Source organism: Lissotriton vulgaris, chromosome 5, assembly GCF_964263255.1.
Source record: "Lissotriton vulgaris chromosome 5, aLisVul1.2, whole genome shotgun sequence".
NCBI lineage: Eukaryota > Metazoa > Chordata > Amphibia > Caudata > Salamandridae > Lissotriton > Lissotriton vulgaris.
The window spans coordinates 38,660,933-38,683,401 of NC_141693.1; the positions used below are offsets into that span (position 1 = coordinate 38,660,933).

General features: G+C 42.0%; 1 protein-coding gene across 10 annotated transcripts in view; it reads left to right on the plus strand.

Annotated features, from left to right (window-relative positions):
- LOC147710070 (butyrophilin subfamily 3 member A3-like) overlaps positions 1 to 22,469 on the plus strand; it is a 662,391-nt gene that overhangs the window by 284,150 nt on the left and 355,772 nt on the right. For 8 of the 10 annotated variants that reach the window (XM_086920761.1, XM_086920762.1, XM_086920765.1 and 5 more), the window contains 2 exons: positions 10,794 to 10,814; positions 16,513 to 16,533. In XM_086920761.1, coding sequence (XP_086776887.1) covers positions 10,794 to 10,814; positions 16,513 to 16,533 — 42 coding nt within the window. The remainder of the gene's footprint in view (positions 1 to 10,793; positions 10,815 to 16,512; positions 16,534 to 22,469) is intronic. The other 2 variants (XM_086920770.1, XM_086920771.1) reach the window with 1 other exon arrangement.

Sequence of the window (22,469 nt, forward strand, 5' to 3'; positions counted from 1 at the left end):
TCATGTTCGGCATCTTTCAAGGGTTCTTCCTGTATGTTTGGACGGGGTTTGGTATTGAGTTCTGTCACTTCGAGACATTGATAATCGACTTCATCTTTCACCTCTTCTTGGTATGGATCTGGCAACAAGGTAGCTGGGTTAAGAACAGTACACCTGACTAGGGTCACGTTTTCAGCCCCTAGTATAATTATTTCGTACTTTGTTCATCGACTAGGGGTTAGATACTGAGTTTGAGTTCTTGTTAAAAGAATGACAACTGCATGAGGGACGTACACTTTTACAGGGTGTCCTGTCACAATTGATTCGCTTCGTTCCAGACTCATGCACATTGCGGCTACATCTTGTAGACAACCTGGCAATGCAGATGCGACAGGGTCTAGAGTAGCTGAAAAATATGCCACAGGACGTCGCATTAGACCATGTCTCTGTGTTAGGACTGTTAGTGCACAATTCTCTCTCTCTTAGCAGAATAATGCTAATTCTTTTGAATAATCTGGCATACCTAAGGCAGGTGCTTCACACAAACAGCTTTGCAATTTCACAAAAGCTCCCATGCTTTCTTCATCCCACTCTATTGGGTCTTTTGCTCTCTTCTTGGTCATCTGTATCAAGGGTTTTGCCAGTAATGAAAACCCCACAATACACTGCCTGCAATATCCTACGACTCCAAGAAACATCCTTATTTCTTTTTGGATTTGTGGCAATTGTATTTGTCTTATTATTTTTATTCTTTCAGAGGTCACTCTCCTAAGTCCTCATTCTATTTGATGTCCCAAATATTTGACCACTATTCTGCAAAATTGTAATTTCTCTGGAGACACTTTATGTCCGCCCTCAGCCAGGTGATTTAGCACGCATGAGAGTCAGTAACACCGCCTTCTCGTGTATTTGATGTGGTCAATAGATCATCAAGATATTGCACCAGGACTGACTGTCTGGGCAAAGTTAGAGATTCAAGACATCTTTTCAGAATTTGGTTAAAAATTGAAGGACTTTCAAAATACCCTTGAGGCACACGATTCCACACGTAAACACGATCCTCAAATTTGAAAGAAAATAGAAAAACTGGCTATCAAGATGCAATGCAATAGAGAAAAATGCATGGCATAAATCAATTACAGTAAACCATCCTGCCTTCCATGGTATCTGGTACAGAATCTCAGCTGGGTTGGGCTCTACAGGGCAATATGGCACAACAATCTTGTTGATCTTTCGCAGATCCTTAACCACCCTATATTTCCTGTTAGGTTTCTTAATGCCAATTATGGGTGAGATACAAGGACTGCTCATTATCTCTTTTAAAATGCCTTGCTCAACCAATTGATCAATTTCTGCTGCAACTCCTGCTTTAATTCTAGAACTAATTTTGTATTGTGGAGTATTTGGATAAATGTCACCTTCTTTCACAGTCAGTCTCACAGGATCTACATTTGCCATTAATCAGACTTCTCTTCCTGTAGAATCCCATACGTCAGGATTTACGGTTGCTTTGACCTCATCTGGTAACTCATCTTTTGTCATCAGGGTAAACATTTCATCTACCTCTGTTTCTTGTTTGGTTAACATGAATTTGTTGACTCCGTCTTCCTCTGGGGTCTGAATTGCAACACTGTCCGGCGTGCAGAATATCACGCAAATCATTTTGCACAGTAAATCTCTTCCTAGTAAATCTACAGGACTAGAGTCACATACTACAAACTTGTGCATTTCTTTAAAATTACAAATTTGTACCACCATTGGTTTTCTAATAGGGGTCCTAATTTGTTTATTAAAAACGCCCACTACTTGGATCATTTCTCCTGAGAGGGGTAAGTTTGGGATGTCTGATGTTCTCACAGTAGAACGAGTAGCACCAGTGTCCAACAAGAAGGTGATGTAATTTCCTTGGACTTTACCCTCAATATATGGACCTGACTGATCTACCGGTAGGGATGCGCCAAGTACGTTCTCCCCTTCCTCCACCCTCAGGCACCGTCATTGGGTGTCACCGTCAAAATATGAATCCTGCAAAAGAAACTGTGATGTTACAATAATTTTCTCACCACTACTTTCGTGAAATCCTGTGTCCACACTATGCGTGGCTTGACTCACAAAATTTGGCATAGGGGCAGGTGAAAATTGGCTCTGTAGATTTACAACCTGCTGCGGTTGACTCATTATCACCTCATTCTGCATCTGTGGATTTAAATTTTGATTTGGTCCATTATTATTCTGTATGTTTTAACACTCGTTTTTCCAATGCCCCAATTTTCCGCACCTTGACATGGAAACTTTTTTTTTGCCTCTTCTCTGCTCAATTGCACTCTTGGTTTACCCCTACTAATTTCACCTTGGCCATGCCCCTTTCCTTGCTTTCCTGCCTGATTATTTAACTGGAGTTCTTGCTGTTCTGCTAATTTTACTTGGGCCCACATTACCTTTTCTTCTTAAGTCTTTAGTCTATTATCAATTTCATCTCCACAGTACGTTGCGTACATGAGGATCTCATCTACGGGTTTTGATTGCCAGCACAGCATGTGCTGCTTAATAATATGAGATATAGCCAACCTTAACCTAGACCCAGACACAAACCGGTACACGAAATGTGTCCTGTCCTGTCTCCAATGCTCTGAAAACCATTGTACTCTTTGAACACCCTTAAAAGGCGCTCATAGTAGGCATGTACGGACTCAACTTTTTCCTGGGTTGTTCTGTCTATTTTTATCCAATCAATTTCTTTAGGGGGAATTTTCCCTTTCAGGAAAGAGATCACCTGGTGATATTTTTTCATTACTTCTTCTGACCGGGCTCCTGTCTTTTCATCCCTCGGCTACTCATCATTGGGCCAACCTATGGAAATTTTACAATCTGTCCACAAATCAGCAGGTACCACTATATCGAATAGACCATCCAGGTCTTTGAGCAAAACCTTAAAAACCTTTACAAACCTTTTGACTTGCCTGTACCACTCCACCAGTTTTTCTCTCAACTTTGGAAAATCATTTGTAAAAGACAAAATATCCTGTCTGGTCCATGGGACATGTACATATCCCCCTCCTGGTACCTCTCTCATTGGACACAGTCTCCCAACCTTATCTGTTTCTCTTATCATATATTCAGATGTCGTTCGATTTCCCTGTGCTTCTTCCTTTTTCTTAGTCAACCTAGCTTTCTATCTGTCTAAATCTCCCCATTATTTCAAGAAAGACAATAATTCTTTAATCTGTAACTTTCTTCAAGACACATTCATGTTTTCCAAATCTGTATCAGAAAATTCTGCTCTATAGGGTTTCTGCAACACTTTAGATCTCCCTATTTTAATTCCCATTTTAGAGGCCAAATTTGTCAATGTTTCATGAAATATTTTCGTATTTCGGCTGACGCTTCTGCAAATGAACAATATTTCTTCCTTACTATAGGTGTTTATCCTTTCGAATCCCACATTCCCAGCTATCATCTCTTCCAATTCCACTCTTAATTTAAAAATGTCTAGTTTTTTTGGCTGGAGTCTTGGTTCATCTATTTCTTGTGCCCATCTTTCTATTTCCTCTGGGGTTACTATTGTGGCACTTTTCATCACTATGGATGTCTCAGTTTGCACTCCTTTCGAGCACCCTGGTGTGACTCTTCTGGGTGTGTCATTTTTTTGCCCTCTTATCGGTCAGTCCATTAGTGAAATTACTGATTCACATTGTGGTTTCATGTACAACCTGTGGAACTAAAGGTGTTTCCAGAATCGGAGCACTCAGGGAAGAACTATTTGGTCCCTCTTGATAAGGCGGAGGATTTTTCATTAAAAATATCTTCTATATAATCCTCTTCTGATTCTCCACTATCTGTCATGGTTAAATGTTTTGTTTTCTCTGTGCATTTACCTCCAGCCTGTTCCTCTGCCATTAGTACAGGATATAAACATTCAGCCACCATGGCTTATCTCCACTGTTTCATCTGAGTATCTTGGGTTTCACTGGGAAATTTTGGATAAAATCTACTGAGGCTTCTGTTACTTCATGATCTATCACTCTCAAATGCTTCGGTCTCCCATTCTTCTAAAGCTTCGTACTGGGTCAATCTAGGTCTGGGTTCTAATTCATTCATTCGAGTTCATAGATTATGTAGAATTCTCCCATTAAAGGTTCCGAAGTCAGGGAACGCTAACACTCCATCATCTTCTGTATATTCTATCCAATTTTCTAACCATACACAGGTATGATAGCCTCACTCCGTCATCGTGTATGATTTAGGCGTTTTCGAGGGAGGGATAAGAATTCGTTCTCTAGTCTTAATGGGTTTATCCTTTTTAAAATAAATTTAAATTTCCTGCATAAATGAAATTTTTTGATTTCCTGTACATTGCGTGTGAATTCTGGTTACGATACTGTTCGTAAGTAAAACCTATAAACCTTCTATCTGGACGAGTCCCTATTAATGCCGGATCGTACATAGAAATTCCACTATCAATTATTATTCTTGGCGATTCTATGTTTATTACCAATCAGGTGCTCCTTTTTACTCTTATGTGTTTCCTATACCGGTGCGTTTTCTATTTTTATGACCAATCAGCTTTTGTCTTGCGTATTCACATAACCAATACTTGTGCAGCTTTTTTGTGACGTCAATATCACTCCTTACTAATGACCTCTCCATTACAATTTTGCATCGGCTACATGCCCCCTGTCTCAACCAATCCCAGCGCGGCTCTCTTTGATGTCAGTGTAGCACCCGCAACTGACCCCTCTTTTACAAGGTAATGTGAAAATGTACTTTCTCACAATACTTTTCATTAATTAACAACGTAGAAACATTTGCTCCTTTGTCAGATTCTCTAAATTCATAGACTAGTCAATTTCTTTTGCTGTTAGTAAACCCTTCCGCTTACTCTACACACATTACGAGTAAAACCTTTCCGCTTACCTTTCACACAAGCATCAACGAACCTATTACTCCTTCAGTATTACCCTTTCTAGGTGGTATAAGACCAAAGTTTCACCAGCGAACTCCTTTGCTACAATTATTCTCACTTTCAAATGAAAGAAAAAGAATCCCTAAATCAGTGCTTTTAGTTCTGCATAACTTTTCAGCATCTTCTGAATCATGACAAGTAACCTCACTACAGTGTGTCTTCCATTCACCACCCGCTATTCAATATTCCCGGAAATTTCCAGACAACATGAAACCGTACATACGGGTTTGGTTAAAACATAAATCAATAATTCAATTCACAATAATTTTCTACCTAACTAACTAAAATTCATAACCATCATCTGCTACCAAGAAAACTGATCCAGCGGGTTACCAACTTGGATTACTTACAAACCATATACTCACCTGGGCCCATAAACATTCATACAAATAAGCTAATAATTTACAGCTGGGATCGATTTTGATACTCCTGCGTGATGTATTCACCTTTACCAATTCTTACCAACCCTATCTCATTTGGGTACAATTTTCCTCTGGTCAATAGATCTAATTAATAGTAGAATAGGTAGAAATAATATGAAGTTTATCCTTCAAATGACCACAGACTCAAGAGAGTTTTGAAAGTTTATCTGAACAATAATTTTGTGAGTCAAACATCAAATACATGTTAATACACCATTCTCATCAGGTGGTAAATCAAATTAGCTCAATATCAGTCACAGTTAGAATTCTTCTGATGACAGTACCTGAAGAGGGAGAAACAGAGAGCAGTACAAGGAAATACTACACAGAATTATTGTTACCTAGAATGGTGTGAGGACCAACCCCTGGCCAAGGAGCTGGATAAGGACCCCAGGACAGGTCAGGAGCCAAAGGATCAGGAAAGTTTCAGGACAGGATAGGTGACCTCTTCTAGATGAAACGCGAGCGTCACATCCCTCTCTGGCACTACTCTCCCCAATTCTCTTCAGCAGGCCCTTTCTTGTATGTTCCTCCTCGATTTTCTTCCGCGATCCCCTTCTAGATGATTGGATTCTGCGATCAGCTCACGGACAGTATCCTGGCATGCTCTTGTAGGGTCTGTGTCATCTGCAGCATCACTGTCATCTGTGTGTCTAACTAACTAAACAACCTCTGTTATACTATTCTATCTGTATGTTCCACCCCCAAATGTTTCAACATCGTGAAAACCCCTACTTCTGATTGGGCCAAGCAAGGGAAGAGGTCATCACACCATACTAAATGTAATGCTTTCTCTTTAATCCCTTGTTTAATATTCCCCCCCCTTAATTCACTTTCCCAAGCTTTATTTCCCACCCGCATTTCAAATTATGATCAATACATTGTAATGAAATTTTATATTTCTACTTCCCCTCTCGAGTCAAGAGTTAATGTTCACAGGAGATTCTTGCATGCGGGGCCTTGGCTGAGTTTCAACTGTGTCATCATAGTTCAGGGCGGGTTTGGATACGCATGTGCATACGTCAGGTGGGGTAGGGATTTCAGTCACCCTCCAAGGGACAAATACGAACTAATAATGAAGTCAGAAAAAGACATGTTAAAATACGAAAATAAATGAATTCACTGTTTACCACTTATCTCTACTCCAATCCCATTTATTTTTATATATCTTTCGCATTAGCAATTTAGTAAAACTTTCAAGGCTCAGTTCAAGCATAGCATGAGCATTAACATGTGAGTTTCAAGCGGCCATTTTGAGAGCTATTTTACAGCTGCAAAGTTTTTCCCCCAAGCATAGAAAACGTCATACTACGTAGATGCAGTAGGGATCTATGACAGAATATCGACTACAAAAATATCGACCTACAAGAATATCGAGTCAACAATATCGAGGGCAAAAATATCGACATCCTATCTACAACATGGTAAGTACAAAAATATCGAAAAAATAATATCGTTGTAAAAAATATTGATGTTAAAAATATCGATTTTTTTTTTAATATATATAAATGTAAAAGTAAGTATATAACACTAATAAATAAAATATACATATTTAAAAGTATCTAATAATGTTTAAAATTAATAAATAAAAATATATACAGTAAAGATATAATATATATGTACTGAACAATAAGTATTAATAATTAATTTACTAAAAATACCCCATTACCCAAGAACTGGAAACTGACCCTGAACCCTAAAAATACCCCTTTACCCAAGAACTGAAAACTGACCCTGAACCCTAAAAATACCCCTTTACCCAAAAACTGAAAACTGACCCTGAACCCTAAAAATACCCCTTTACCCATGAACTGAAAACTGACCCTGAACCCTAAAAATACCCCTTTCCCCATGAACTGAAAACTGACCCTGAACCCTAAAAATACCCCTTTACCCATGAACTGAAAACTGACCCTGAACCCTAAAAATACCCCTTTCCCCATGAACTGAAAACTGACCCTGAACCCTAAAAAATAACCCTTTACCCATAAACTGAAAACTGACCCTGAACCCTAAAAATACCCCTTTACCCAAAAACTGAAAACTGACCCTGAACCCTAAAAATACCCCCTTACCCAAGAACTGAAAACTGACCCTGAACCCTAAAAATACCCCTTTCCCCATGAACTGAAAACTGACCCTGAACCCTAAAAATACCCCTTTACCCATGAACTGAAAACTGACCCTGAACCCTAAAAATACCCCTTTACCCATGAACTGAAAACTGACCCTGAACCCTAAAAATACCCCTTTACCCATGAACTGAAAACTGACCCTGAACACTAAAAATACCCATTTACCCATGAACTAAAAACTGACCCTGAACCCTAAAAATACCCCTTTACCCAAAAACAGAAAACTGACCCTGAACCTAAAAATACCCCTTTACCCATGAACTGAAAACTGACCCTGAACCCTAAAAATACCCCTTTACCCAAAAACCCAAAAATGACCCTGAACCCTAAAAATACTCCTTAACCCAAAGGTAAATAATATTATTTAATTACCAATTAATGACTAATTTAAAATATGTACCAAATTATATTAATTAATTAACTAATTAATATTAATTATTTGCCAATTAATTAGTTATAAATATTTAAAAACATATATTAATTAATTAATTATTATTAAATTACTCCCCACCCTATTCCCCTATAAACCCACATCCCGCTACAGAAAATATATATCAATTAATCAATTAATTATTTCCCAATTATCAATATTAATTAGCAAATAATTATAATTAATTAATTAATCCTACTAATTATTAATCAACTTACCATAATTAAATTACTTCCCACCCTATTCCCCTATAAACCCACAACCCGCTCCGGTACTACAACATCAAATGTCCTTATAAATTTCTATATTATTATAGAAAATGTATACACATATAATAGTAATTATTTTAAATACTTAAATTAAACATATAACACATACATAATAAAAAACTATAAAATAATACAAATATCGATATTAGTGTCATCGAAATTATTAACATCGATATATATGCTATCGATATTACTAACTTCGATATTACTTACATCGATATTAAGTATTTCGATATTACTTACCTTGGGTCGATATTCTGTCCTACGATATTCTTGCCTTCGATATTATGCTCCTTCGATATTACAGACTCGATATTATGGTAAGTCGATATTTCCAACTCGATATTTTGACTGTCTACCATGCAGTAGATGCAGGCACATTAAGAATCCTGCGTTTTTGGCAGCCATTTTAGTGACAGTTGGGTTACTGGTTGGTAATACACATAGTCAAGCTTTCCCTAGATACAGTATAATGTGTGTAATGCAATATTAGTATTTGCAAACAGGTTGATTATAGTGTTACACATTATTTGAGAGGATTGCGTCCAAGCAAGTCTTTAATACAAGACCTTGCTCCATCAATACTAACTTAATTAGAAACTGTTATGTTGCATTTTTATTGGCCAGGGTTTGTAGAGTCTTTTATGACCATATATATGAGATCACGAATATCTGAAATTCATCTATTGGATTTCAAAGCAAAAGTAATGCCGGATTTCAGCACAAACCTCCATTGGAGGTCTTAGTGGGGAGAAGTGGCGTTCATCTGGACACTGTTTAAGTTCCAACCTCGCACAAGCTGCTAGACTGTGAAAGGAAATAGCTAACTTGCTATTCCATAACAAACACATGTTGTGTGCACTATCTTCGAAACTCAAGAAGAGACTCTCTATTTACTGCTCCAGCAAATTTAGCATATGTCCTCAAAAGTACAAGAGGGAGTTAGGATAATAAGGACTCAACATCAAATTTTTCCCTGCTGTTTCATCTCACCATGACAGTACATACTACATTTATTTTAACAGTCTTTGTTGTTAACCTTCAGAGTTTATGTTATAAGTTTAAAATAAATATTTTTAAACATGTCCTGTTTTTTTTAGAGTTTTTGAGTGTGTTACTCATCAAAGAAAGAGGGGTTAGAGTTTGACTGTATCCCTGAAAATATCAGATATTGTAATGATTTGTTACTCCCCCGTTTCGAGAATGGCTTAATCAGAAACCCCAATCGGATTTCTTCCTTTCAGTATTAGATAATGCTGCTGTGTTTATTAGCTAACCTGATACATAGTAGCTGAGGATTTGCATTGTTATCCTGACTTTAATTTTAGCATTTCTTTTCAGTTCAAGTAAGCATAATACCAACTTAGGGGTCGATTATGATGGCGGACGGACCTGCGTCCGTCCTCCAGCCCCGAGGTGGAGGGACCGTCCGCAGGGGCAGCGGCATTACCTCCATTACAATTAGGATGTGACCGCCACCCTGGCGGTCACATCCCGTATATTTAACATTGCAGTGGGTGCTGCTTTAAGCAGCACCCGCCGCAAAGTTAAAAGTGCATGCTGTGCCTTTGCATGCACAAAGCGGCAGGCACCGCGCGGTGCCTGCTGCATTGTGCATGGAACTGCAGAGGGGTACCATAGGTACCCCCCATGTGCATATACCCACCCCCCAACACCCTGGGAGCCCGCAAGGTGCCCCCAGAAGCAAAGGACCACATGCTTTTCCACGGCAGAAAAGCATGTTTCCGCACCCATCGTAATGTGGCTGGCGGTGTCTTGCAGACACCGCCACCATATTGCAGTCCACACCCCGCAGATCAGTGGCGGATGGACCTGCTGTCCACCGCTGATCCCACCGCCATCATAATCTGGCGGTGGGTGTTTTCTGTGCCGCGGCGGTGAATCCGCATCCTCCGGGCCGGCGGTGGCTTCCACCGGCCCGGAGGATGCGGATTCACCGCCATCGTAATCGACCCCTAAGTATCGGATTCGTACAAGGGTAGGTGGCTGAACAGCATCCATTTAATGTTCTTCATTGACAAGCATCTGAAACATTCCACTATTTCACAACACACATCTGAGCAATACCTTATTGCTGCCGATGTGGGTGGACATAAGCATTACCTATGGTTACGACATACATAAGAAATAAATCGAAGAATGAGGCAGAGACAGATCTATGATAAAGGGATGGTCTCATGGTTATGATTTAAAGTAGTAATATGTGGCATTATTTAAAAATATATTTTCTGCATCACATTATGAAGGCATCATGTAAGCTAAATGTGCACACAGACACAAAGGTTTTACACAGCCTCTAAAATGGTGCACATGATTGTAGTTCTTGTAGTGTTCAAAATGCAGATTCATCTGTTCTGTTCAATCCTGACTGTTGAATGCTCATTGTGGTGGGCATTTTCAATTTCATAATTTTTAACATCGTGCCAGTAATGTTTGTGAATAGTTTGAATTGTGAGAATTTCACATGACCACAGTTGCCATAAGCATGGAACAACTCTTGAAAGTTTGCCTTCTACATTATTAACAATGGAGTATTTAATCTGCCCAAGTAAAACATTTGTCTTCCTTTTTCAGACACTCTTCAGAAGGAAAAAGGTATGTGAAATTGCATTGAAACAAGGGTGAGGACAAGGACGCATCTAGTTAAGATAGAGTACGTATGTTTAACAACTTGTCTGTAGATTGTTAGTTCCTGTCGTGCATCATTTGCTTTTGATGAAGTTGTGAACTATATTTTGCTCCACAGGGACTATTCGCAGAACTTTGTTTCCTTTTTACAAAACCATAAGTCCCCTACACAGTAAGCAAAGCAAGTCCCACTCTGCACTGCAACACTAAACACCAAGACACACACCAAGGGATTTTACTGAATTTAGACTCTTTGACTCCATCTTAAATATATTCATAAATTCCATTTTCAAGTTCAAAAATCATTTGTTTGCTATTTGAGCAGACATATCTAAGAAAATTATTTCCAAATGATAGTACATCTGAAGAAAGAATTTCCAAATGAAATAGTTTTGAGGTTTATATCATGAACATATTGTTTGTTACATAACTTTGAAGACTTTTTATAATCTACATTGAATGTAATTACTATTTTACAAACCCCCTAACTACCCGAGTGACAGACAACTTTATGCCATATACTTCAACAAACCATGCCATTAATTGAAAGTCTATAGAAAAGTATAATAATTGTAAATGTGATAGGTCAGTTTGAAACATAGAAACTATTTATGACTATATGAACAGAAATATCTTATGTATATCACATTTTCAGGGTATACAACCTTTACAACAAAACTTTTACCACGCACTACCATTACAACGCGGTCATTACAACGCATACCATTACAACACATTGCGCTGGGGGGCGCTCTAGGATAGGGACTAGGTTAATTTACTATCCAATAACCTTCCCTAGTGTCCACGGGGACTGGAGTTGGAATAGTAAATTAAACTATTCACTATCCAGCACCCCAAAGCGCTATGCGTTGTAATGGTATGCGTGGTACAAACCGCGTTGTAATGGTATGCGTGGTAAAAGTATGCGTTGTAACGTCATACATCCCATTTTCAGATGTTTTGCAAAACAAAATTAGAATATTTAGAAAATCCACCAAGATAGATAATGCTACTCTTTCTAAGTTTTCTTTGTCTGTCTAGTTCCACCAGTGGGCAATGTAGAAATAAATTGCACATCCTCAAATCAAGAATAAATGAGTCTTCTCTATAGCTTCTCAGATAGATGATTTAATTAAAGCAAGAGGAAAGTTTCTAAATTGAGCTATAATAGATGGATCATATGCAAAAGTAAATTAAATGATTCCCCCTGCCTTGGTAGCTGCAAAATCCCTCTTCTATTATTTGCAGACAACACCCTCCTGATCTCAAAGACCCTACTGGACTACAACGTTTGGTGAATACATTAATAAATCTAAAGACTTTTGCACTGAACAGTGGGCTTGTAATAAACCATTCTAAGACCAAGTTTCTGGCCATTACCCCTCACAAAACATTTAGGGGTTTGATAATGCTCGAGAGGTCGACCTCTGGATAGGATATGTGAGTTTGACTCTTTGGGGGTTAGGAAAACCAGATCTGGGTTGTGGGCACCACAGGTTGAGAAGAGCAGCCTAAATTTAACTCTGCACTCAGCTACAATTTTAAGACGTTATTGGATATCCCGGACCAGGTGTATTTCTCCCATACTCTGTGGAGAGGTGTGGTGCAGGGGCCAGGGCAGCTGACTTCGGAGCACAGGGTTCATGGTTCGATCCACGCTCCGGCAGCAGCTCAGCTCAGCGCCATGTGACCCTGGGCAATAGCTCACTTAATTTCCACAACGGCCCCAGTGCCTTGTTAAAGCAGAGGGCAGTGCCCTGTATGGGACCGAAGCATGGGGCACTTCAATCTGACTTAACTTGCGGCAGCAGAGAATACATTCTTGAGAGCACTGACTAACCTCCCTTATAATACTCTGCTAATACAATTAAGACAAAATCGGGCCTCAATTTATTTGACATATAAGGCTCAATTAAGGCTGTTACATTATTGGAGAAGGTTGAAACACAATGCAGACCTTGACGACCATCGTGGAGCCTTGGAGGACCTAGTATCACTGGACAGTCATGGTAAAATTAAGTGGTTATCTTATCTCCAAATGTTGCTAGTACTCATAGGCTTAGGAGACCCAATGGGCCTGCTCGGCATCCCCGACCTATCTATTCAAGACTACATCTAATAATGCATTCTGGGACCATGTATATTCCAGCATATTCCAGAATGTGTTCGAGGGGTTGCTTAGTAATTTTAGTGAGCTCATATTATTTTGTTTTTGTGTACACAAACAATCTCCAACAAGAAAAAGGTAAGTGTGATGACCTTTCTATTAATATAGCGGCATTGGATGACAACTACCCACCATAGCACTGTGGTTAGTTGCCATCACTTTTTTAACCAGGGTAGGAGGCAGGATTATTAAAGAAGTGGCCCTGACAACCGTCCCCTGTTTTAACCCACTATCAGTACACACACTACACTTTTACACCTTAGGGCCCCACACACGCACTCACCTAACGGCAAGGATAAAAGATCTCCGCCAAAGAACCCCCACTGAGGGTGCCCGTCTGAAATTGCACTGACGTCCCGATGAAGAGCACGCCCAATGATGAAGCATGACACCTAGCCGGCTGGGTGTGTGAGGGCATTCTACTCCTTTTTGGTTACTGAACATCAGTCAGTTTCTCACATTAGTCACTATACCCTTATCCTTTTTAGGAACTGCATACCAACCTTTGTTGCTTTTTGTCTACTAGAGGTTACCACATGGTTCCTCTGTACAGTATCCTCTCAGTTAGTTGCTTTGCGGTATCCAAGTACCTTCCTTGGAGGAGATCCATCAGATACAGGGTGCTGGAGTTATTGGCTTTCGCATTATGCTTTCTCTTTGTCTCAGTCTCCCAGTACCTATGTATTCGTTATATAACGCTGTTAGATTTGGGGGTCTCTGGTTGGCACAGGTAGGTACTTGTGACAAGCTGGGACCCTCTCCTCTAGTCAGGACAAGGGGATTGCCCTCCTAAAATAACCCCTGCTCACCCTCTAAGTTGCGTGGCACGAGCAGTCAAGGCATATTTCAGAGGCGTTGTAAGTTGAGCAGTTGTGACCACATTCAGTAACCCAGTGACAACACTACAAATGGACACCTCGCAGGTTTTATATAAAAAATAAGTATACTTTATATAGAGTTACCACAAGACCATAAACGACAAAAATACACAACACTATTACTTTAAGATGGTAGATTTAAGCTTAGTTCAGTTCCTAGATGCGACACTGTGCGTCAATGTACCTTAGGTTGCGTTGCGCTTCCACGACAAGCAATGTCGCAGCGATGGGAATGCGGCAAAGTTCAGGTGCAAAGAAATAAAGACGTGAAGATTTTCCATATGCGGCACGCTTCTCGGGTATGCGAGAAGTTCTTGGTTCGATGCGTGGACTACAGTGGCGACATCCAAGATACAACGGGAGCAGCTCCAGCGGCAACGCTCTTCTCCTGCGATGCGTGAAGCTTCAGCACGATGGACAACTACAGCGGCAACATCCAAGATGCGTCGGCAGCAGCTCCGACGGTGACGCGCTTATCGGGGATGTGAGGTGCTCTTGGTCGATGCAGTGCAATGCGACAGTTCCAGCGGCGACACCCTCCTTCGGAGTTGCGACGTCAGGCACATCGATGGCGACATACTCTGACCTCGTTGCAAGATTCTTCTCCTGATGCGGTGCAGTGCGACAACTACAGCGGCGACACCCTCCTTTGGAGTTGCGACGGCAGCAGCAGCGACGGTGACAGGCTTCCTCTTCATTGTCGCACGCTTCTCTCCGATGTGGTGCAGTGCGACAGTTCCAGCGGCGACACCCTCCTTCGGAGTTGCGACAGTAGGCACAGCGACGGCGATACGCTTCTTCTCGTTGAGTCGCACTTCCAGCTCCTTGCGACAAGCAGTTCCTCAGAAGGTCCAAAACAGCAACAGGCACTTCCACAAGAACTCTAGGGAGCTGGGGGGTGAAGTCTGTTGTCCCTGAGACTTCAGCAGGAAGCAAGCTCTTTTCCAAGCCCTTGGAAATCCTTCACAAGTTGAAAGCAAAGTTCACAAAGTTCCTTTCTCCTTCCTTTGGCAGTAAGGCAACCACTGCAGGCCATTCCCCCAAGTAGCACTTCAGTATGGGAATAGTCTCTCCTCAGTTTCTTCAGGTTCCTCTCCTCAGTCAAGGTTTTTTCTTGTAGTCCAAAGTGATCTAATTTCTTGGGATCAGGGTCCCAATAGGTATACCCCAAAATCCTTTGTTCTCTGAGGGGAGAGGGGCCTGTGCCCAGTCCAAACCAGATCTGAAGCACTCTGTTTACCAGACTTCTCCTTTCCTTTCACAGTGCAGGGCATGCACATCAGACGCCCCACAGGAGGTGGAGCCAGCATTGTGGAAGGCAAGTACAGTCCTGGAGCACTTTTTTGACAGGACTCCTTCTCTTCTTTCAGTGTGCAGGGCAGAGCCATCAGCCGCTCCCCAGGGGGTGGAGCCAGCATTGTGGAAAGCAGGCACAGCCCTATTCAGAGTTCAGGTGCAGCTCCTCCCTCCCATCTAGATGCAGATCTCTCTATTCACCACTGGGTGAATCAGCCTGTCTCTTGGAATCCCTTAGCCCTGTCACTCACAAAACCAGACAAAGGAAAAAACAACCTAGCAGAGGCAGGTTTGAATGGTTAGACAAGCAAATACCTACTTTCTAAAAGTGGTATTTGCAAACACAGGATATTAAAATAAACGTCACTAAAATATGTATTTTAATATTCTGAGTCCAGGCATACTAAACTCAAACTTCTACCATGTTCTCTGAGCCTGTTAGGAGTATAAAATGTAACAATTCTAACAGCCCATTCTGGCCTATGGAGAACAGGTAGCCTTGCAATAGTGAAAAACGAAAATGGCTGTAATTCACTATTAGGACATGCCACACACATCAGGGCTTGTCCTACCTTATACTTACAATGCACCCTGCCCTTGGGCCTACCAGAGAGGTGACTAATATGAAGAAAAGGGTAGGTTTTAGGGACTGGCAAGTGGGTGCACTTGCCCAGGCAGCATGACAGTACCAGACTGCACGCAGGCTCTGGAATGGCAGACCTTAGACACATTTTACAAGGCTGCTTCTGTGGGTGACACAACCAGTGCTGCAGGCCCATCAGCAGCATTTGGATTTACACGCCCTGGGCACACTCAGTGCACTAGACTAGGGTCTGACAAGTAAACCAAATAGCAAAACATGGAACCACTGATTAATACATCAATTTACAGTAGGGAGCACCTGCACTGTGGCACTGTATAGCATTGGCACAGTGCACAAAGCATCTAACACCAGCGAAAATTCATGAGGCAACAGCAAAAATTGAAGGGAGACCCACGCCAATGGTGCCAGGTCTAACAGACGCTTAGCATCGGTGTCCTTTATTTGTTGTATTCTAACTATATATCTTTTTAAATGCCAATTGTAACTAATTCTAAAGTATTTTATTTATTACAATTTAAAGGTACACTTCTATTGATCATTTAAATTTTGTAATGGCATGACACAGCGCCGTGTTGTAAATTGAGTTTGTGTATCTTTAGTTTTACATATGTACTGTTATGTACTTTTTTGGTTGAAAACTCTGAATAAAATTTGATGTTGAAATATTTTACACATCTGAAAACAAAATTAAATTAGTTTTCTCTACATTTTCTCTTATAGGTGATTTAATTAAAGAAAGAGGTAAGTTTATAAATTGAGCAATCATAAATGGATCTTATATAAAAGTAAACCTGAAAGAAACATGCTAGTTATAGATTCCTTACCTTAGAATTACCCCCAGGTGTCAGACTGGATCCGGAAAGTTTCTTCGTCAGCAGTCCCCCTGCGCGTCGAAAGGTGGCGTCGGTCAGCCCCTCGATCATCATTGGCATTGTGGTTGCCAGGATGATGTTGCAGAAGCTACTTAGATGCTGTCCTCACGGGCTGATATCAGTCCTTTCTTTTCCTGAGCTAGCCAGTGCAGATCATGGAAGAACGTTACCTCTAGTCCATTTTTTACTAATCTTTTTGCGACTTTTGTGGACTTCTTTTTGAGTCGTATGACACCTGGTGTACTAGGGATGCCCGGTTTCAAACCATGCAGTTCCTGTAAGCGACTGATGTCAGTGACGGATCCCCATCGCATGTGTCTTTTTTGCCTGGAGCATGACCATGACCCCAAGTCGTGCTCTGACTGCCGGACCATGGCCCCGAAGACTTTGCGGGAGCGCTCCCGTAAGTTACTCGATGCTGGGTAGCTGGCTCCATGCCGCTCAAGGTCCCTGTCCCGTGGGAGATCGAGGGACCGGTCGCGGAGTCATCCGCATTACTCCTCGCCGAAGTCTTCGCACTTGGGGTCAGGTAAGTCGAAGCACAGGAAGAAGTCGAAAAAGCACTGTCGCTCTTCGACTTCCTCTCACCCATCGGCTGGTGCAGCGCAGGGTGTGGGTGGCGCAACTCCCAAGGCTCCGCTTGTGGAACCTCCATGGTCAACTCTGGGCTTCCCTTCTGGGATCGAGGGCGACCCCTGCCCAGCTTCGTCAGTTCTACGAATTGATGCACGCCATTTTTGGGCAGCCTGGTTCCGCCAGCGCGCCATTGTGCCACACGGAGCCGGGTGGGACCATAGACCTTCAACGCCAGCGGCTCCGGCCCCGGCACCACGGGCCCCCTTGGATCCAGACCTGGTCCGGAGCGTTGCCAGTAGGCCTTGTGGTACTTCCCCTGGTGCCGGCTTCACTGCACCACATCCATAGCCGGCACCAGCTGGACCCCCTGCTGGCGTTGACCCCATCTCATCCCCGACATGGACACGGAGCCAGACCGTCATCGCCCGACATGAAGGATTCAAAATTAATACTAATGGACCGTACTCACCAATAGCCCATATACCAATATCATTAAGAAGAATTCAGTCGGCAATGGAGAAGGTTAAATCGTTTATTCATACAAAATACAAGCCCTGACAGGGGAGCCTCAGTCTACACGACCCTCGAGGTGCGTAGAGGAGACTGACTACATACAGATGATAGAAGGCATATATACGTTTTACACACCCCACGAAGTCGCCTTACTAGGAAAGATACAACTTTTCAGTGAGCCAGCAGGAATACCCATATAAGGCACAATTGATTGCAAGTAGCCCAGGCCTAAGCTATTCCGGAGGCAGGTCAGTAAGGTGCCTCCCTGTCTATCTGTAGCCCGGGGAGTACAAAAATGAGCTCTGCTAGAATGTGCGTATCCCACAAGAAGGGCAGGTGTGACCTTGGGTTTCCCTGAGCTACAAGTTAACAAGTAGAGTAGTCAGCTAAGCCAGCCATCGTGGTTTCATGCAGAAAGCTTAATCACGTGATTTCAGGGAAACAGTATCTGCACATAGAGAAACGAAACAGAATGGCTTCGATCATATCAATAGGCCTGGGTAAGCTAGTGTGATTTATCTCACAATACATTAATACAATGAAACAATGCAATGCTAATCATAGAGTTATACGGTTATATTGAATATATTAGGCCAATAACATGTGTTTATTGAATTTATATCCCATCAGACGGACCTTTTGGCCTACTATAGCCAATATAACTAGTTTTATTCTACGAATACACCCTCATCGATCTGCAAAAGATCTGAAACCTCCTTCTGAATCATTTGCTTTTCGACCTTAGCTTGACGAGAAAAGTTCAAAACAGATGTTATCCGTGCTGCACAAAAAGAACAGCAAGCTGGGCCACATTGGAGCCATAGGCAGCAAGTAAATATGACTCCAAAGGCTCCCGCAAGTACCATAAATATTTTCCAACCCCAGGTGGCTAGAACACCCCAGAACCATCCGTTAAGGGACCAAGTGCCATTATCGACATGGGCTTCACTAGCCAATCGATGTAATTTCTGAATGGCTAAATGTATGGTCGGGCCGAATCAGGAATGAAGACACAACAAGAGCTGCCGATCACGCGACAGGCTCCTCCCCTATCGGCGAGGATGACGTCAAGAACCATCCGGTTCTGAAGCGAAACAAGCCTCGTCGTCTGAAGCTCTACAGTAAGATTAGTCAGAATCCCAGTCGTGGTCTGCACTACATTTTCCACTATTCTTGACAGGCGTCTTATACTACGACTATTAAAGATTGGGCCCCAAAATGGGGTAAGATCTTTGGCAAAATCTTCAAACTGCTGTAAGGAAGTATCAGTTTGATCAGTGCTATCAGTGTCAAAACTCCGAATTCTTTGGTTAGATTATATCTCTCTTTTAACTAACTGTCTTGTGATAATCAGATGGGGCAATGTAAACTGGGGGGTATAGAAATGAAAGATAACACCGTCCTGCCCATCCCCGTGGAAGCCAAGTATATGCATTTTCCCCACATACAAAATACACATTAGGGGGAGTGATCACGAGGGGAGTACTATATGTCTGCAGGGTGAATGTATAGTTACACTTACTACTCCCTACCTTAACATGACCTCGTCCCTTGATGCAAAAGGGGGAAGTAGTGTTTATAATAGGGATAGGCAAGGCTTTGTCATTCGTGACGTTTCGTTCCTTAAAATGCTGAAAATATATGGTAGAATTAAAAAGTTCAAAATCCTGCATTTCTTCTTCTAACCAGGAAGCATTCTTGTATTCAGTATATACATTCATACATGCGTTTGGGTCTAAGGATCCCTCTCCTCCATTTCCTTCGGCATCAAATCCCTGATGCTGCTCTATGTACTTTAGAATCGCCTCATAATCCTTTTCAGTATATATCTTGGGATTGGCTACATAATGGGAATACATTAATGATAATAATTGGAACCAGGCTTCACAGCTAGCTAAGTGGGACATCGGCAAGGAAATAAACAATTCATGCTGATGTATTACTGAAGGGAGTAACCCACAAACCCAACAATTCGTTCTATTTGTCGTGCTGTGGGTCTGATGCAACATTTCAATAAAAACATTTTTTGCATATGTTTCTCTATGCCTAGCCTTATGCGGGGGTAAGGAATAAAAGAGGTGTTCCTCTGGAGCAGGGGTGGTTCCTAGCAGTTTCTGTACAGGGTGATGGAATTCTAGGTACACAAATACACACATCATAATTACTGTGATTATAACAATGAAAGCAACGAATGCCACCTTCACTCTGGTGGGCCATCCGGAAAATAACTGCATAGAATCAATATTCCGCCGAGGGGCAAGTGGTCTTTCATCCTCCATTGCAAATCGGGCAAAAGGAAACATACTCTCTAAAAGTCCAAAATCTAGCTCGGTCACTCTCTAAAAGTCCAAAACTAATCTTGTATCCACAAAGCACGCACACCACCAGAGGGGTTCTTCTTCCCACCAAGGGATCTTCTCCCTGTGTCCGTTTAGAGCCTCACAGGTAGACTCCTGTCGTTCATCAAAAGGAAAACAATTTTTATTCTCCAGTGGAACAAACGCGGCCCTTAACTCAGTCTTTCTTTCTGAACAGAGCTATTTAGCAGTGTTCCAAGCTCTCAACGAGTTCAGTCCAGTGTCTCTCTCAGTACCCCAGTAATTCTATCTGATGTTCCTCAACTCAAGTCTTTGTCTAGCTCCTACCATTGGAAACTGGGGTACCACGCTGTTTTCGGGGCCGTAGGTCGTATTTGCAACGGCCAGGTTTTTCCTGGTCAGAAAACAATTCTGTTGCAAGTGCATCTGATACATTCGAAACCTGTGATGCACTAGGAACCACAGCCTCCGCTGGTTGAGCCGCCGCCCTTTCACCTGTGGGCAACACTTCACTTGGCTGCCCCTTCTCCTGGGCGTCTGAAAAGGGCACAAAGCTTTTAAGCAACTCTCCTTCTTGGCTCGGGATTCCTTCGCGGTTTTGCAAATCAAAGGGCAAAGGTAACGGCAGGCGTTTCAAATGACTGATATGGATCCAGTGTTTTCTCCCATGCAATTTCGCCGCCGACCTCGTCACCAAGATGATTTGATAAAGGTCGGACCACTTCGGTTCTAAACTCGATTTTCGTTGATAGTTCTTCACCAACACCCACTGACCCGGTTCCAGACGATGTCAAGGACCCTCTGGTAGTGGCCGCAGTGTGTCCGATACCTGTTGATGAATAGAACGCAAATCTTTAGTCAAAGCATACAAGTAGTCTGTCATTAGAGGATAATCAATATCCCTAAAGGATCGGGGTCTGGGGACTCCCCACACATGGGCGGGACGGCCAAAGATCACTTCGTAAGGTGACAAACCAGTTCTGGTATGGGGAGTTATCCTTAGAGACAATAATGCTAAGGAAAGGGCATCGGGCCACTTCAATTCAGTACTTGCACAGATTTTGGCCATCTTTAATTTTAACGTGCCGTTATATTTTTCAACCAGACCAGCTGACTGGGGATGTCTGGCGGCATGAAACTTCTGTTTAATTTGTAAACCATCACAGACACTTTGAACTAACAGTGAATTGAAATGTGACCCATTGTCGGACCAGACAATCCGAGGCAAACAATAGCGGGGGAAATATTCCTTAATCAGGGCTTTGGCAGTTGCAACTGCGGTGGCTTCTTTGGTGGGGTAGGCTTCGACCCATTTACTAAAAGCGCAAACCACCACCAATACGTACTTTAAATTATTTACTCTTTCCATTTGAATGTAATCAATTTGTATTACCTCGAAAGGCAGAGATGGTGGTGCAAAATTTCCAGTCAGGACAGACTCTCTACCCCCGGGATCATAACGTAGACACACAGGGCAATATTTGACTACGTGTGCTGCTGTCTTGGGAATGTTTGGGTTATTCCAGACTGGGTCCAACACTGCACAGATACCTTTCGCTCCTATGTGGGCTGGGCCATGGGCCATAGTCACTACAGCATATACCAATGCATTAGGAAGTAACCATCGCTGCTTCTCAGATTGATCTATCCAACATTTATTTTTGTCTAATTTTCCTACTTCCTGTTCCCATCTCTGTACCTCATCTATAGTGGCCTCCTTTTGTAGTCTCTCACACTTTCAATGGTATTATCAAACAAAGATGTTTCCGCCACCCACCAAGCCGAAGCACTAGGAAACATGGGAGTCATTCTAGTTTGAGCCGTTTCTTTCGCTACTAAATCAGCAAAAGCATTTCCCTTTCCAGTAGAATCAATGACTTTTTTATGTGCGCTACATTTAATGATGGCTATTTTTTCTGGTAGTGTCAAGGCAAATAGCAATCGATCAATTAAAGGACCATGTTGAATTTTCTGGCCATGTGTGGTAAAGAAACCCTTCTCCCTCCACAACCTCCCAAAGCTATGGGCCACGCCAAAGGTGTACTGGCTGTCTGTAAAAATATTCACCCTCAGCCCTTCACTCAACTCGCATGCTCTTAACAGGGCTATTAGTTCAGCTGCCTGAGCTGAGTGATGAGAAATCCTTGCGGTTTCCACCACCGTCTTTAATGTCGTAACAGCATATGCAGCTGTTGCAGTACCATCTGGTAACTTAAAACAAGAACCATCTACATACAGCTCTCCTTGGGGTTCTGGTAAAGGGGTGTCAGTGAGATCTACATGCCCTTTTGTTTCTTCCTCAGTTCTAAATATACAATCATAGGTGTCGTCCTTTCCATCATTTGAAGGGAGAGGCAATAATGTGGCTGGATTCAAAGTAGCACATCTTTTAATCGTG